The sequence below is a fragment of the Octopus bimaculoides genome, chromosome 1 (genome assembly GCF_001194135.2).
Source record: "Octopus bimaculoides isolate UCB-OBI-ISO-001 chromosome 1, ASM119413v2, whole genome shotgun sequence".
Lineage (NCBI taxonomy): Eukaryota > Metazoa > Mollusca > Cephalopoda > Octopoda > Octopodidae > Octopus > Octopus bimaculoides.
In genome coordinates this window covers 55,769,657-55,784,799 of record NC_068981.1, presented here as the reverse complement: position 1 = coordinate 55,784,799, position 15,143 = coordinate 55,769,657, and the positions used below count along the sequence as shown (strand labels likewise).

Genomic DNA, 15,143 nt, shown 5'->3' with positions numbered 1-15,143 from the left:
ATATATATATATATATATATATATATATATATATATATATATATATATATATACATACATATTATATTGATATATTGATTCATTTTACTTTCACTTGTAAATATCATTAAATATCATCCTATCACTTTCATTATAGACAGCATATTGAGGAACTTGATAGGTGACATTTAGCATTGGTTTTCTAACCTGTTAGAGACAAGATATATATAGTTTCACCTTCTAAAGTGTGTTTGTCCAACTAATAATAACTATGTTGATTTCATTACATCTTTTGTCAAAATCAATCAAAACAAAAAATAATTCATTCACCTATTATATTGAGTAGGAAGATTTTCAAAAGTTCACTTTTATTCAGTATTTATGATTTAAGTTTGGGGGAGGGTGTAAGTTGATTACATCAACCCCAGTGCTCAATTGGTACTACCTTTATCAACTCCAAAAGGTTGAAAGGGAAAGGTGACCTTAGTGGAATTTAATCTCCAAACATAGAGAGACGAAATATTGTTAAACATTTTGCCCAGTAAGTTAGCAATTCTGCCAGCTTGCCATCTTAGATTTAATAAACATGTTGAGTAAACATGCTATTACTTTGTGTTTAGACAAGATTTCTATTTTTTGGTTTCAAATTATTAATACCAAATAGAAACTTGCCACTGGAGGAATTGAGAAAAGATTGATGGTACAATTCTCAACATTGGTACTGTATCATGTTCTTGAGAAAGATACTTAACCCCCAATAAATCAGTTCATTTATTAGTAAATGTACAGCATATGAAGACACAACTGTCAGTTATAACCAACAAGAGCATGTGTAATAAATAAGTAATTTGATAGTTTGTAGTTTGGAATTCAAATTGCATCATTGACCTGGAGAAGGAATTGAGAGATGAATTTCATTACATCCTCTCCTGAAACATGACATAAAGATAAAAACTTCAGTGCTGTCCAAACAATCTAAGAAAGCTAACCTAGATTTATTGACATGAATTTTTTTCATTCTATACTTAAGGTTTAGTTACAATTAATATTAGGATACTCTTGGAAGCAACATTCTTCTTCATATGACTAATCTAACAGGTAATTTGATAAAAAATAGTAGAGGTAATTTGATAAAAATGTCAAACATTTAAAATAAACTATATACAAACTATAAAATATGCAGAATGTTTCTCAGTCTACATAATGAGTTAATTATCGTATATTACAGAAAACTTTCTTCCCAACTTTTACACTACACCCAGAAGCATGCTAAAAACTTAGGAGTGAAATTTAGGATTTCTTGGTTTTCTGTGAACTGATTTTGATAAAACTTTTCCCAGCTGGTTGGCACACTATGGCAACACCATTGTTATGTTTTCGTTATTCTGTGTATCGTCCTTTATTTTTTATTTCAGATTTTTCAGTTTTTGGTTGAACACTAATAGCTTTTGAATGAAAATAGCCTATCTAGACATTTTTTTTCAGAAAATGAAGGTTAATGATACATATTAAGCATACAGTGAGTATATATTTTACAAAAAAACCATAATAATATTATAACATTTATTGACATAATTATTTAGCCACATGAGCGCCATTTCAACGGATAACTTCAAAAACCCTATTAGTCATGGAATCTGTCAATTCCTTAATAGTAACAGGTTGGACTGCCTCTCCTGCAGCTTTGACAGTCACCCATAAGACATCTTTCAATGTAAATTGGCATCCATCAGCATAAACATCTTGTTTAATGATGGACCAAAGATTTTCAATAGGGTTGAGATATGAAGATGCTAGTGGCTACACCATCAACCTTTCACTTTGTATGCCATAAGACCCTAGAAATGTTTGGGTAATCCTTGCAGAGTGGTAGGGAGTGTTGTCATGCATGAATACAAGATTCTTTAGAAGTGACAGCAGTATGTCATCTAGCCAGGGATCCAAGACCTCCTTCAGGAGATTGCAGTAGGTGGCTGTGATCACTTTAACCTCTTCAGGCACCCTAACTGGGCCAACAAGTCACTCTGAGAGGCCCTTTGTTGCAAGCAGGAGTAGCAGCTCCCTGAACTTTGCCCAACCTAATCTTATTCTCACAGCTATACTCTCAGAGAATCCACTTCCATTAATAACTTGATCACCTAGATTATGGAAGCTATCTACAACCTCTAGCTTGCCCCCTTGGCAGTTGATGGAGTCTATTTTCTGCACATTTTCAGTGTTTATTGTACCTGTGCATCTTCCACATATAACGGCTAATTTCCCTGTTAACCTTCCTCTGATATTGCTGCACCTTTTATGTGTCCAAAGCTTACACTGGGTGCAGCTTATGGAGTTTCTACCTACACCTCTTCTACAGATCAAGCAGGGCCATCTACCTGAAGGGATTTGTGATTTCCTACTTTGTCTGCCTTCCTACTTAGTAAGACTTTGGTTTTTGCTAGGTTAACCCTAATGTCCTTTGATTCTAGACCTTGCTTTCCATACCTGGATTTTTTTCTCTAGTTCAAGTAGTGATTCAGCTATAAGAACAAAGTCATCAGCATAGAGGAGCTCCCAGGGGAAGCCTGTCTTGAATTCCTCTGTTATTACCAGGAGGACTATGATGAACAAGAGGAGGCTGAGCACTGATCTTTGGTGAATCCCTACTTGTACCCTGAATCCTTCACTGTACTCATTGCCAATCCTCACCTCACTGGTAGCATCCCTTGTGCAGCTCCCACCAATCACTCGTCTATCCCTAGTTTCTGCATTGACCACCAGATAAGGGATTGGGAGACCCTGTCAAAGGTTTTCTCCAAGTCAACAAAGGCCAAGTAGTGAGGTTTATCTTTAGCTATGTATTTCTCCTGCAGCTTCCTTACCAGAAATATAGCATCAGTGGTGCTTTTTCCTGGCACAAAACCAAACTTTATCACATCTAAGCTAACTCTCTCCCTAATTATCATAATTGGGCTATGACTTACTCTGTAACATTCATCACCTGATCCAAGAATTTGATATCTCTGTAATTATTTCTATCTAAGGTACCATCTTTACTTTTGTCACCTACCAAGCTATTTAAGAAGGATTAAGAGAGAAGCACATCAGAAATATAGTATAGAACTGGTGGAGCTCCAACCAGTCAGCTGACTTTAAATGTCTTTGGGCTCAATCAGGTCATAGTTGGGTTTGTAGATGGGAGGGCGATCAAGGGTATTTGGAAGTGTGTGTATGTCAATCAGTCAGAAATGCATGCAAGGAATGAAACAATTTGATATAGAAAGGTTAAAGTTGCTAAGATTTGGTTTTTGTACCAACAGCATTAGTATGTGATGAGTGTGAAGACCAAGAGTCTGAGAGCCATGAGTTTGAGCACAGAAATCAGCAAGAACAATGACTCTGGAGAGTAGCAAAGTGAGATAGAAATCATCAATGCAGGACAAAATGTTGTTGAAGAGTTGTTAGTGTTTATGTCTGGAGAAAGTAGAGAAAACAAATGTATGTAGCAGTGTGGAGGAAAGAGACTTTAACCCAGAGTAAGTGAAAGATTTTGTAGCTGATACCCGGTTGAGAGAGATAAGTGGCAGGGAGAGTAAAATTTATTTGTGTTTTTAAAGAAGAATATGGTATGTGGTTCACATATAAGTAAGAAGTGATCTATGAAGTCTAGATTGAGCTGAAGTCCAAAGGTGTAAGAGAAGAGAAAAAAAAAAAGATTAACCAATGGGTTTAATTTTAGTTTTTGACATCTTGTGGAAATGTAATGGTGGTGGTGCACTGAGAAGTCATGGGAATCCCTTCTAAGAGCCTGGTTCAAATGGTTGCAACAGAGCAAACTTAGCTAAAAACACTCACTCCTGCACTATTTCTCTTCAGTATGCTATTTCTTTTTCAAACTGTAATCTTTTCTTTACAAAATATGCTTTACTACAAAAGTTCATGTCTGAGTGTAACACTTTATGATGGGTAACGCCCTCTTTTCATAGGAATGTTTTATTACAAATATCACACTGGTGTAGATTCTCTTTTGTATGAACTATTTTATATTTTTTTAAGATAAACTTTTAAATGAAATAATTTACTATGAATATCACAGATGAATATGAATATCAAATTTGAAGTATCTTATGCCAATTTGCATTATTTATTTTTCCTTGAAAATAATTTTCTTCAAATCTCATAGTTGTATGGGTTTTCTCATGCAGGAAACACTTTTGACATGTTAAGCTATGAGCTAAGCAAAAAATGGCAATCACAAACTTCACAAATGCATTGTCTTTACTATATCAACCTTCATGACTATTCAGAACAGTAGAACAGCTTGTGTAAGAACTCACTAAAATTACAAATTTCTCAATAAAATCTTCTCAAAATTACTCATAAGATTTGTAAAACCTTCAGTATGTACACACACACACACACACACAAGGTTATTCAAAAAGAATGAACCAATTTCATTACGCAATATTGTAATAAGGAAAAGCAATAGAAAACTCCAGCTAAATCACCAGTATTTACTCACAGTCAACTTTTATTTCCTGTCTTACAAGTGTTCAATGTGGCCACCACCTGCAGCACAGGCAACATCAGTGCGATAAGAGACACGTATCTACTTGGCCTGCGAGATCCCCAAACCTCACCATGTGTAATTTTTTCTCGTGGGGATATGTGAAAGATCGCACTTATGTTCCACCGCTACCCACTAACCTCAATGACCTTAAACATCGAATAACAACAACGATCAACTCAGTGGATTGTAATATGCTGATACGCGTCTGGGAAGAATTCTCTTATCGCACTGATGTTGTCCGTGCTGCAGGTGGTGGCCACATTGAACACTTGTAAGACAGGAAATAAAAGTTGATTTATGACTTAGCTGGAGTTTTCTATTGCTTTTCCTCATTAAAATATTGCATAATGAAATCAGTTCATTCTTTTTGAATAAACCTGTATATAAGTGCACACATAAACACATAATCTTTCTTCCCTTTCTGCACAATCACCTCCCCTGTGTGATTATTTTATTTCCAATCTTTTACTCAATAGTTTCTCTTTGATTTCAGATCATTTTTTAAAATGTTACATCTTATTGTCTTTCCACTATACATGCTGTTCTAATTCATACCATTATATATCATAGCGGTATAAGTTGCATATGTTCCTACATAGATATATATATATGTACATATATATGTTGTGTGGATACTCGCTATTTCTGTTGTAGCTTTGGTATAGCTGTTGACAAAATCCTTGTGTAAAGCACTGTAGACAATTTTGGTAAAAATGTCATGTTTCATGGGGAGTTAGTATCTTGCAGACATTTATGAGCGGCTACTGATGATATGAGTGATATCTTTTACACTGGTATGGCATAATTGACATTTTCTATCACAGCATAGGTGTTTAGAGGTATTTATATCTCTTTTATTGATCAGATATTTCATAACTATCTCCTGTTCTTGGATAACAAAGGCTTAGCCTTCTAGATGAAATGTGATGAACTTATTGCAAGTCCAGGAGAGACTAATATTACAATCAATGTTGCCAAAATTCCCCAGCTTAGGGATATGTACCCATGATGAGTATTTATCTTCCAAGTCCATTCATTGTACAGATCTGCATTCAGAGTGGTTGTTCAAGAGTTCTTCGCCTAATCTCATGATCTTCACTCTCTCTCTCTCTCTCTCTCTGTGCATGCATGTACAGGTAAAGAACACAGATATAAATTCTTCTGGTTAAGTAATGATACTTGTCGAGATGAAGCAGGTATACTAAGGTAGTAAAATGGATTACTAATATAATTAAATTAGTCAAAATATGCAACATAATAATTTTCAATTTAACTACACCACAAGTCAAAAGCAAATTATATCCTATCCACTAGTCTACTACATCCACTGAAGTTAGTCATTTATATAAATATAATTGCACACACACACACAGTGTATGCAAAGCAAAACCCATAATATACGAGATGGAAATTAATTAACAGGCCCAAATCTCCATGCCAGTCTATACTAGTAAGACAAAAATGACATTCAGATACAAATTTTACAACAATGCCTCTTCTTTCAGAAACACTGATAAACAAAATGTAACAGGTCTCTTGAGTTATTTCAGGTCTTTAAAATAAAAACCTGTGAGCTATAATATGTAAATAACAGCGAAAGATCTGACCTCTGCACTGTGGAAAAAAGACTGATCCTAAAAAACTCACTGCAACAATGATATTTAAATATCATGTCTGAGGCATTTTGTAAGTGAAAACATTAATTTCATTTTATCTAACTGGGTGAAACCCATGCAGAATTTTTTAATATATGCTTCTCTTTTGCCTTTACTTTTCTTCACTTTTCCTTGCATTCTTATATTTTTTATTTCCTTTCTTTTTTATTTTATTTTTATTTCTTTTTTTAATTAATTTATTTTTTCTTTCTTTTTTTATCTTTCATATCAAACTGAACAATAAGCATTTGTTTCCTTTAAATTAACTATAAAAAGGTCCATTACTAAAGAGCTACATTCTTAAAAATCATTTTAAAATAATCTCCCTTCAACCATAAATTGCAGTTTAAAATTTTTTTCTTTTTTTTTTTTTTCACATGATGTTCAGAAAGCACTGAATAGAGATATCGAGAATTTTCATTTTATACTTTTCTAGGTATCTTTCTAGAAATAGTTAATAGCTTCTGTTGCCCAGGTGACTCGATTAGCAGTAGGACAGGTGTTCCAAAAGCAAAGTAACCAGAATAAGAATGGGTTGAAAAATGTTATTGGAGCTTTAACATCAGTTGGCAACACTTCCCTCAGAGTGAAGAGCTGATTACATGATGCATATGAATGAAATGTGAATCTGCATGATAGGGAGGTGAAGGTCTTGAATGCAGAGAATTTATTAAGGGTAGAAAGAAATGAAGTGAGCGTTCTATGCAGATTGTGTAATGTTAGTGTGTATGAATGACAGAGTATAAATGAGTTGTAAGAAAAACTAGATATTAAGAGAATCAGGTGTAAAGTGTAAGAAAGAAGACTACAATGGTAAGTATATACCACATATAAAATATAAAGCTGCATAAAGACATGCCAAGTGAATGCAATCTGTGGAAGAGGGAAACTGAGGAAGACTTGGGATAAAATGATGAAGGCTGATTTCAAGATGTTGCATCTCACAAAGAACATGGCAAAGGCCCATGTTGATTGGCAATATGTGATGTTGAAGAAGAGCTAACTACTTGTGCAAGCACAGAAAAATGTACATCAAAATGGGTGCAAGGCTGAAATATGTACATCTGGGTCCTTCACCTCTTATCATACTTGCTCCCTGTCTTGTCTATTCAACGCCCTCTCATCTCTCTACTGTGCCTTTCCTATCTACTGTAACTTATTTCCCCACCCCCACCTTATGTAAGAGAAACACCAGATCAACTGAGACTCAATCCCCAACCCATTCATCACTTGTATCACTCAAGACTTTTCTTCCTCCCATTACATAGCTTGGGTAACAATGGTTTGGATCTGTTAATATTCAATATATCCAAAAGGTGGTGAGCTGGTAGAATTGTTAGCATGCCAGGCAAAATGCTAAGTGACATTTTGTCTGTCTTGTCTTTACCTTCTAAGTTCAAATTCTGCCAAGGTTAGCTTTGCCTTTCGTCCTTCTGGGGTTGATAAAATAAGAACCAGTTGAGCACTGGGGTCAATGTAACTGACTGACCCACTCTCCCGAAATTACCAGTCTTGTGCCATAATTTGAAACCAATATTCAATATACCCATATCTTATATCTGTATTACTAGCCAACACACTCTCCCTCTGGTCACCTCTCATCCATGTCAGCTAACTTTTTCTCAACTACAACTTTGAACTTTATGCTCTCCAATACAGTTGCAGTTCATCAAGCTGTTCCTGCAGAAAGGAGATGTAAAAAGACCATCAAATTTAGCCTGAACACACACACACACACACACACTCTCTCTCTCTCTCTCTCTCACTCTGTAATCAGACAAAAGCTAACAGGCCAAAACTTGGAAGGAAGGAAGGAAAAAGGAAGGAGGAAAGGAAGGCAGGGGAAGGTAGGCAGGCATGAATGCATGTGTGTATGAGCCTGTCTATATGTATGTATGTATTGAGGCTGTTGATTTGCTATCAAATATGATCACCTTTCATGCTGGCATGGGTTGGATAGTTTGACAGGATTCAGTGAGATGCAGGGCTGCACCAAGCTCCAGTGTTAACTGTGGCATGGTTTCTACAGCTGGATGCCCTTCCTAATACCAACCATTTTACAGTGGAATAAGTGTGTGTGTGTGTGTGTGTGTGTGTATGTGTGAGAGAGAGAGAGAGAGAGAGAGAGAGAGAGAGAGAGAGAGAGATCACATCATTTTAATGTCCTGTTTTCAATGCTTGCATGAGACAGACAGGATTCATTAATGCAGATTTTTATGGTTAGCCTTCCTCTCACACGCCTCACCTACTTTCAAGCAAGGAAATAATTCTCTAGCCTACTGAGCAACAAAAGAGTTGAGACATAGTTATGGCCTTCTTTTGTTCACAAAGACTGCATAGTGTGTCAAGACATGGCAGGAAGCCCATTTATGCTTTTCTAGTGGATTATAAGACAGGTTCTGAATAACATCTCAACTTCCTGTTACCACCCATATCTCTTTCCTGGTTTTCAGAGTTGGTACTGTAAATGTAGGTACATTGAAAGGTAGGTCTAGCGAGATTGAAGAGATGCTTGAACAGAGACATGTGGATATATGTTGTATAAAAAAGGTAAGGTAAAGAAGAACTTCAACCAGAGTCCTCACAGGCAAAGCACATAGGTATAAACTCTTCTGGGAAGGTAATAGTGATGGAATACGGGGTATAGGCATACTTCTTGTAGAGAAATGTGTGGATAAGGTCATAGAGGTAGTGAGGGTGTGCGATAGAGTACTTAAACTCAGGTTAGTCTTGCAGAATGGTATAGCTACAATTATCTCTGACTAAGCCCCACAAGCGGGACTACCAAATGAACAGAAGGTTCACTTTCATATTCTTCTGCAAGCTACTTCAAAGACGATTAACAATGATCTTATCTTTGCAGCTGGAGATTTTAATGGGCATGTCAGACAGCAACCTGGTATCTTCCATGGTGTGTACATGGGGGCCATGGAGTTGATAGCAGAAATAAAGAGGGAATTGGGCTCCTGGAGTTCTGCGATGCAAATAACCTATTGATCTGCGACACCACTTTCAGGAAGCCAGCCACCTGATAACCTATCAATCAGGCGATTCTGCTAGCCAGATTGATTTCATTCTCACCAGACAGCAGGAAGCATGGTTGCTCTTAAATACAAAGACCCTCTCTGATGAAAAATGTACCCCACCAGCATAGACTAGTTATTAGTGACTTTAGACTTGAGGTCAGAAGGATACCAAAAAGCAGACCAATCTGGAAAAAGACATGGAAGCTACAGAACCCTTCACATGGTCAGAGATTTTAGGGATATTCTTACCGAGAAATTTGATGAGAAAGAGGAGGAGCTACAGTCTTGTGACATAGAAGTCAGCTGGGAATTCCTGTGAGACAGCTTGCTGAGCACCACAGACCAAATCTGTGGCTGGTGCAAAGTCATTTCCAGACCTAGAGTAACATGGTGGTGGAACAATACTGTAGACAGGGCCATTACAGCAAAGAAACAGGCCTGGAAGAGTGGGGGTAGCAGAGGAGTGTATCAAATAGCCAAAAGGGAAGCTAGGAGACAGGTATATATAGCCAAGGGAGTAACGGAAAAGAAGAAGCGACATGAGGACCAAAGAACTTAAGTATTTCAGATTGCAAGTCAGTACATGAGAGAAAACTGTGCTGTCATAGGCAGACTGTATGACACATGTGTACGAACAGCCATGCTACATGGCAGTGAAACATGGGCCGTGACTGCTGAGGACATGCGTAAGCTCAAAAGGAATGAAGCCAGTATGCTCCGATGGATGTGTAATGTCAGTGTGCATACCCCACAGAGTGTAAGTACCTTGAGAGAAAAGTTGAACCTAAGAAGCATCAGTTGTGGTGTGCAAGAGACGATTGCGTTGGTATGGACATGTGGCAAGAATGGATGAGGATAGCTGTGTGAAAAAGTGCCACACCCTAGCGGTTGAGGGAACCCAAGGAAGAGGCAGGCCCAGGAAGACCTGGGATGAGGTGGTGAAGCACGACCTCCGACCATTAGGCCAGGTTTTTTCAATTTCAGTCATCGATTTCACTCACAAAATAGCGATTGACCCACAATTATAATACAGAACTAAAGCCAACAACATTCACCTAGTGGAGACTGAACCCCTAACTACGTAGCTCTCAAGCAAACTTCTTAACTACACCTCCATGTCATATACATATGTACGTACATATGTATGTATGTATGTTACACAAGTGTCTTTTATTGCAGCCACAGTTCAACCAAGGCTTTGTGAGTGAATGTGGTAGGTAGAAACTGAAAATGAAGTCTGGCGTATCCGCGTGTATGCGCACGCAAGAGAGCGAGTGTCTCCACACTTTGACATCACAGAATAGTTGTAGACGAATGCTACCATCAAAAAAGCAGTGTCATTTTTACCCCGTCTTCAATGTAAGGATTGGTGACAGGGCAGACAGCCAGCTATAGGAAGACATACCTCAATGAATTCTGTCTATCTCATGCAAGTAAAGTTGACAGCAAAATGAGGAGTACACACATACATATACATTTATACAATAGATGTATTTATATATACACATATTCATAAACATAGAATATATATACATGTGTGTGGGTGTGAAAGGGAGAGAGGGAGGCATATATTTTACTTCTTAAATGTATTATAGAAAGGCAAAATCGTTATCAGGATTAGTCTCAAGTTTTGATCTAGACAGAACATAATATTCATGGTAATCAAGTTTTGATTGATTGAATTAACTTTCTTACTCGCTTGGTGACCTGATAACAGATGCCTCTTTTTATAATGACTCACTGCAATCTCATCACACTTCTTTGTAAATCTTTAGTGGACCATGAAGCTGACCTGTGTCTGTTCTTATTGGCTTTGTAACAACCATGCGACCAGGAGATAGTGACGAAGAAATGGCTCCTTTAGCACATCCCACGGTCGATACAAATAAAAAACATGAAAAGAGGATAAATGAGTATGAGTACCAAATATATAAGATATTTACCACGTGAACTACGATGAAAAAAATATAAGATATGGTTTATAATTTTTTTTGTGCAGGGGTTCCTTGAGACATGTAATTTATTTGAAGGGTTATACAAGGGTAAAATGGTTGAAAAACACTGCTCTAACATTTAAACAGGCCATATCCGGCCCAGATATTCTGCTTGTTTCATGTTCAAACTGACTAGATCTGGTCTCTGATCAAAGTCAATCTTAAAATAAACAATCATGTCATTGAAATCTTGAAGCTGCAAGATAATGCATCATTAATCAAAATCAAAGTGAATAAATAAGCGATACGTTTGACTGAATAATCTGAATGCTAAAGAATTAAAGTAAAACAAGTTCTAGGGTTGATTTGTATGACTAAAATTCAAGGTGGTGCCCAGAAGGGCTGCAGTTCAATGACTAAAACAAGTAAAAGATAAAAGATATTCAAGTTCAGAATGTGATATTCGTGGAATCTCAAAGCAATACGTTTAGGATAATCTATCCAATCCATACCCAATTTCCCTGTGATTCTGGTAAACTATTAAAGTCATTTATCTTGTTTTGTGAGAAACAGTGTATTCTTGATTAAAAACTTTGAAATTATTTTTGACATTTTTTTTCACAATCAAATACTTGTTAATATTTACACTAACAAAGGAAAAGGAATATAATACAGATATTAGAGAACCATATGAGATTTATATAATCTATACTTTCATATTTTCTGAATAAGTGTAAACGTCATCTAAGTCAACTTTGTCTGTCACAATTGTGGGATTGATAAACTAAGCACCAGTCTAGAGACTCAAAAGGGTTTTATAATCAATACTGTCATCATGTTTCATATCTGTTTTTCTATCCTAGAAAAGCATACATTTCAGTTTTGAGTCATTACATCAGCTCAATATAAAATATGTAGATATTTCCTATCAACTTCAATCCATATCTTCCTTGGTTCACCTCTACTGCTGATACCTATCACTACCAACCAATGGTATATTTCAGCCAATATGCCCCATTCATTCTTATAACACATCTTTAGTATCGTTATAAATCAACCAATGTCTTCGTTGCTCTATTACATTTTCAGCCCACCTGTGCACAAACTTTTCAGAAGTTAACATTGCATATTCAATGTACTTTCTGTATTATTACATTGATATACTTACTAACCAACTATTTACTATACTTTAGAATTGGAGGATATTAAATATTTAAATCCTAGCATAAGTAGACCTCAGCAACTGTATTCACTTATACCAAAATATTGTGACAGTGTCAAAGACAAATGGTCTGCACTGATGATTATAAAACAGAAAATAGTTCAACAAAAGAATTTTGAAATGTTATGCTTACCTTTTCCCAGAATTTTTTAATGTTTGTTGCATTCCAAAAGGAATACTGAGAATACCTTTTACAATATTCTTCTCTAAAAGTACATCAACAGCTGCAGCCATACCACACACTGCTTTGCCAAATCCTATTATATAGACATTCTTATTTACCTTAAATGACTTTTCAGCAACTGTTAGTAAGTTGTCCTTTTCAGAGAACACAACATGCTTTTGTATCATTCTATCAGGAAGAACGGCTTCAATAGCAGAATTGAAAATGGTAACACAGCAATTATGGCTGGATCCAAAGTATTGTGATGTTGTCATTGATCTGAACTGTGTGAAAAGTGGAAACCTCCAAGAGTTTCTTATTGCAGAAGTAACAAAAGCTGTACTCCTAAGAATGAATTTGATAGCCATATAAACTGATAACTGATATCTGGAATGAAATGGAATGAAATTTCATTTAACCGAATATACCCAAGACAACATCTTTGAATATAAATTTTTATTTTCTTATCATAAACAAAAAAAAAAAGAAAAAAAAAAAGAAATTGTCATTGATGTTGATGTCAATGAAATTTCTTTGAAAAATACCATTCTGTTTAACTTGCAAAATTAAAAGTTAAAATATTTAATTCACTAACCCTTTTTGTGTGAACTTATAATTCATCCCACAACTAAGTAAACAACAACAAATAACTACTACTGCTACAACACTAAAATGTACATTGGGATGATGATGATGAGGAGGAGGAAGATGGTGATGGTGGGAATGATGATGATAATAGTGATGGTAGTGGTGATGGTTGTAGCAGTAGTAGTTATTTGTTCCAATATTTAATTTGAAACTGCTTTCTTTACTGAAATCAAGAAACATTTTACTGAACTTCAAATTTAGCAGTTATGATAGAATTAATTAACTTAACTAAATTTATTATTTATTGTTTTGTACAGACAAGAAGATAATATTTTGAACACAGTACAGCTGTGAAAACAGCAGAAAGATTGGGTATTATTACCCTGATAAGACAGAAAAAAGTTGTCAACAAACAACCATAGGACTGTGGCTGTCTGTTAACACCTTTTTGCCATCTTATAAGGGTAATAATACCCAATCTTTCCGCTGTTTTCACGGATATACTGTGTTCAAAATATTACCTTCTTGTTTGTACAATACACATTCAATGCTTCTAAAAAAAACAAATTAAATTTTGTTTACATATGTTGTTATTATTCATGACCATTTTGATGTCACATGAACTTTTAAGATAACTTAATTTTGAGCACTTCTTTTCCTAAAGAATGGGCAGTTGATTCAATTTAGAAAGTGATACAAACTTTATTTGTTATGAAATCTCATGGTGACTAAATAGTGATATGTCAGTAGAAAGTGTTCTGAGAAATACACAGTTTGCACTGGCTGACAATGTGATTAGTGACATTTTTAGTCTTGAATTCCAACCCTACCTCAGAAATTGTGAGGGTTTACTTCATCTTTAACAATACATACTACTCCCTCATTTTAACCAACTAATAGATAATATCACAAATAATTACTGAAATACCTTAACAAGTTCAGAAAAGTAATGGTTTTTAAGTGTGTGAAAATTTATTGCAAGTTTGCATCATATTGATGCTAGCTAACATCATAAAGTTAAGTACCCAACTGAGTCAACAACCTACTTTTGATTCCTTGCTATTTTATTTGACTTATGCTAAGAATTTTAGAAAAGGCAAAAATGCCACAATTCCTATTTCCTGTATATTTGTGGGAGTAGGGATTGCCGTGTGACTTTAAAATATTTGTTAATGCTGTTACTCAACTTCAGGTCATCTCTGATCAAGCAAAATTATTCTATGACATCTATAAATAAATTAAAATTAAAATTCAATATTACAGTGATGATATCAATTAAGATCAAAATACATATTATGTAACTAGAATTTCATTAACATTCATCATCGTCTTCATTATTTTACATCTGCTTTCTATACTAGTATGGATTGGACAGGTTTCCATGATAAAATGCAGTTATTTGGAGTTAGATGTCTTAGCTAGGTGTAGTTTGAGGACTATATCTCACTCACATAACATCATATTTTACATTTTTTCTTCAGTTGGATGTCCTTCATAACACCAACCACACTGCAGAGTGTATTGAATGTGTTACCATGACACTCACACTAATGAGGCTGCCATGTCTCCTGCATGACTAAACAGCTTTCTTTACACCGTCACTTTCATAACAAATGTGAGAAAATAGGTGAGTAGAAGAGGGCAATGACCAATAGGTCTCAATCGCATGATTCCAGGCTCAGTCCGACTGCATGGCACTTTGGATAAGTTGAACTTTTCAGTTCTGAGCATGTTTCTTCATCAGAAAGAAAAATGGAAAAAGTCTAAAGAAGAAAAGATATCACCAAGAGCATATGGCTAAAGTGACCAGAAGTGTGTATATATATATATATACACACACACAGATACGCATACATGTGTGCATGTATGAGTATATGTATAAATATATATATATATATATATATATATATATATATATATACATACATGAATATCTACATATATATACATACATATATGTGTGTATCTATATACAGTCCTTTCCTATGTATCATAGTCCTATAGGCTGTCACAAAGGAGTTTACAAC

General features: G+C 35.5%; 1 protein-coding gene across 1 annotated transcript in view; it reads right to left on the bottom strand.

Annotated features, from left to right (window-relative positions):
* LOC106883876 (glycerate kinase) overlaps positions 1–15,143 on the bottom strand; it is a 32,597-nt gene that overhangs the window by 13,785 nt on the left and 3,669 nt on the right. Inside the window, exon 2 of the mRNA XM_052966818.1 lies at positions 12,499–12,915. Within this exon, the coding sequence (XP_052822778.1) occupies positions 12,499–12,896 (398 nt within the window). The 5' untranslated portion in view covers positions 12,897–12,915. The remainder of the gene's footprint in view (positions 1–12,498; positions 12,916–15,143) is intronic.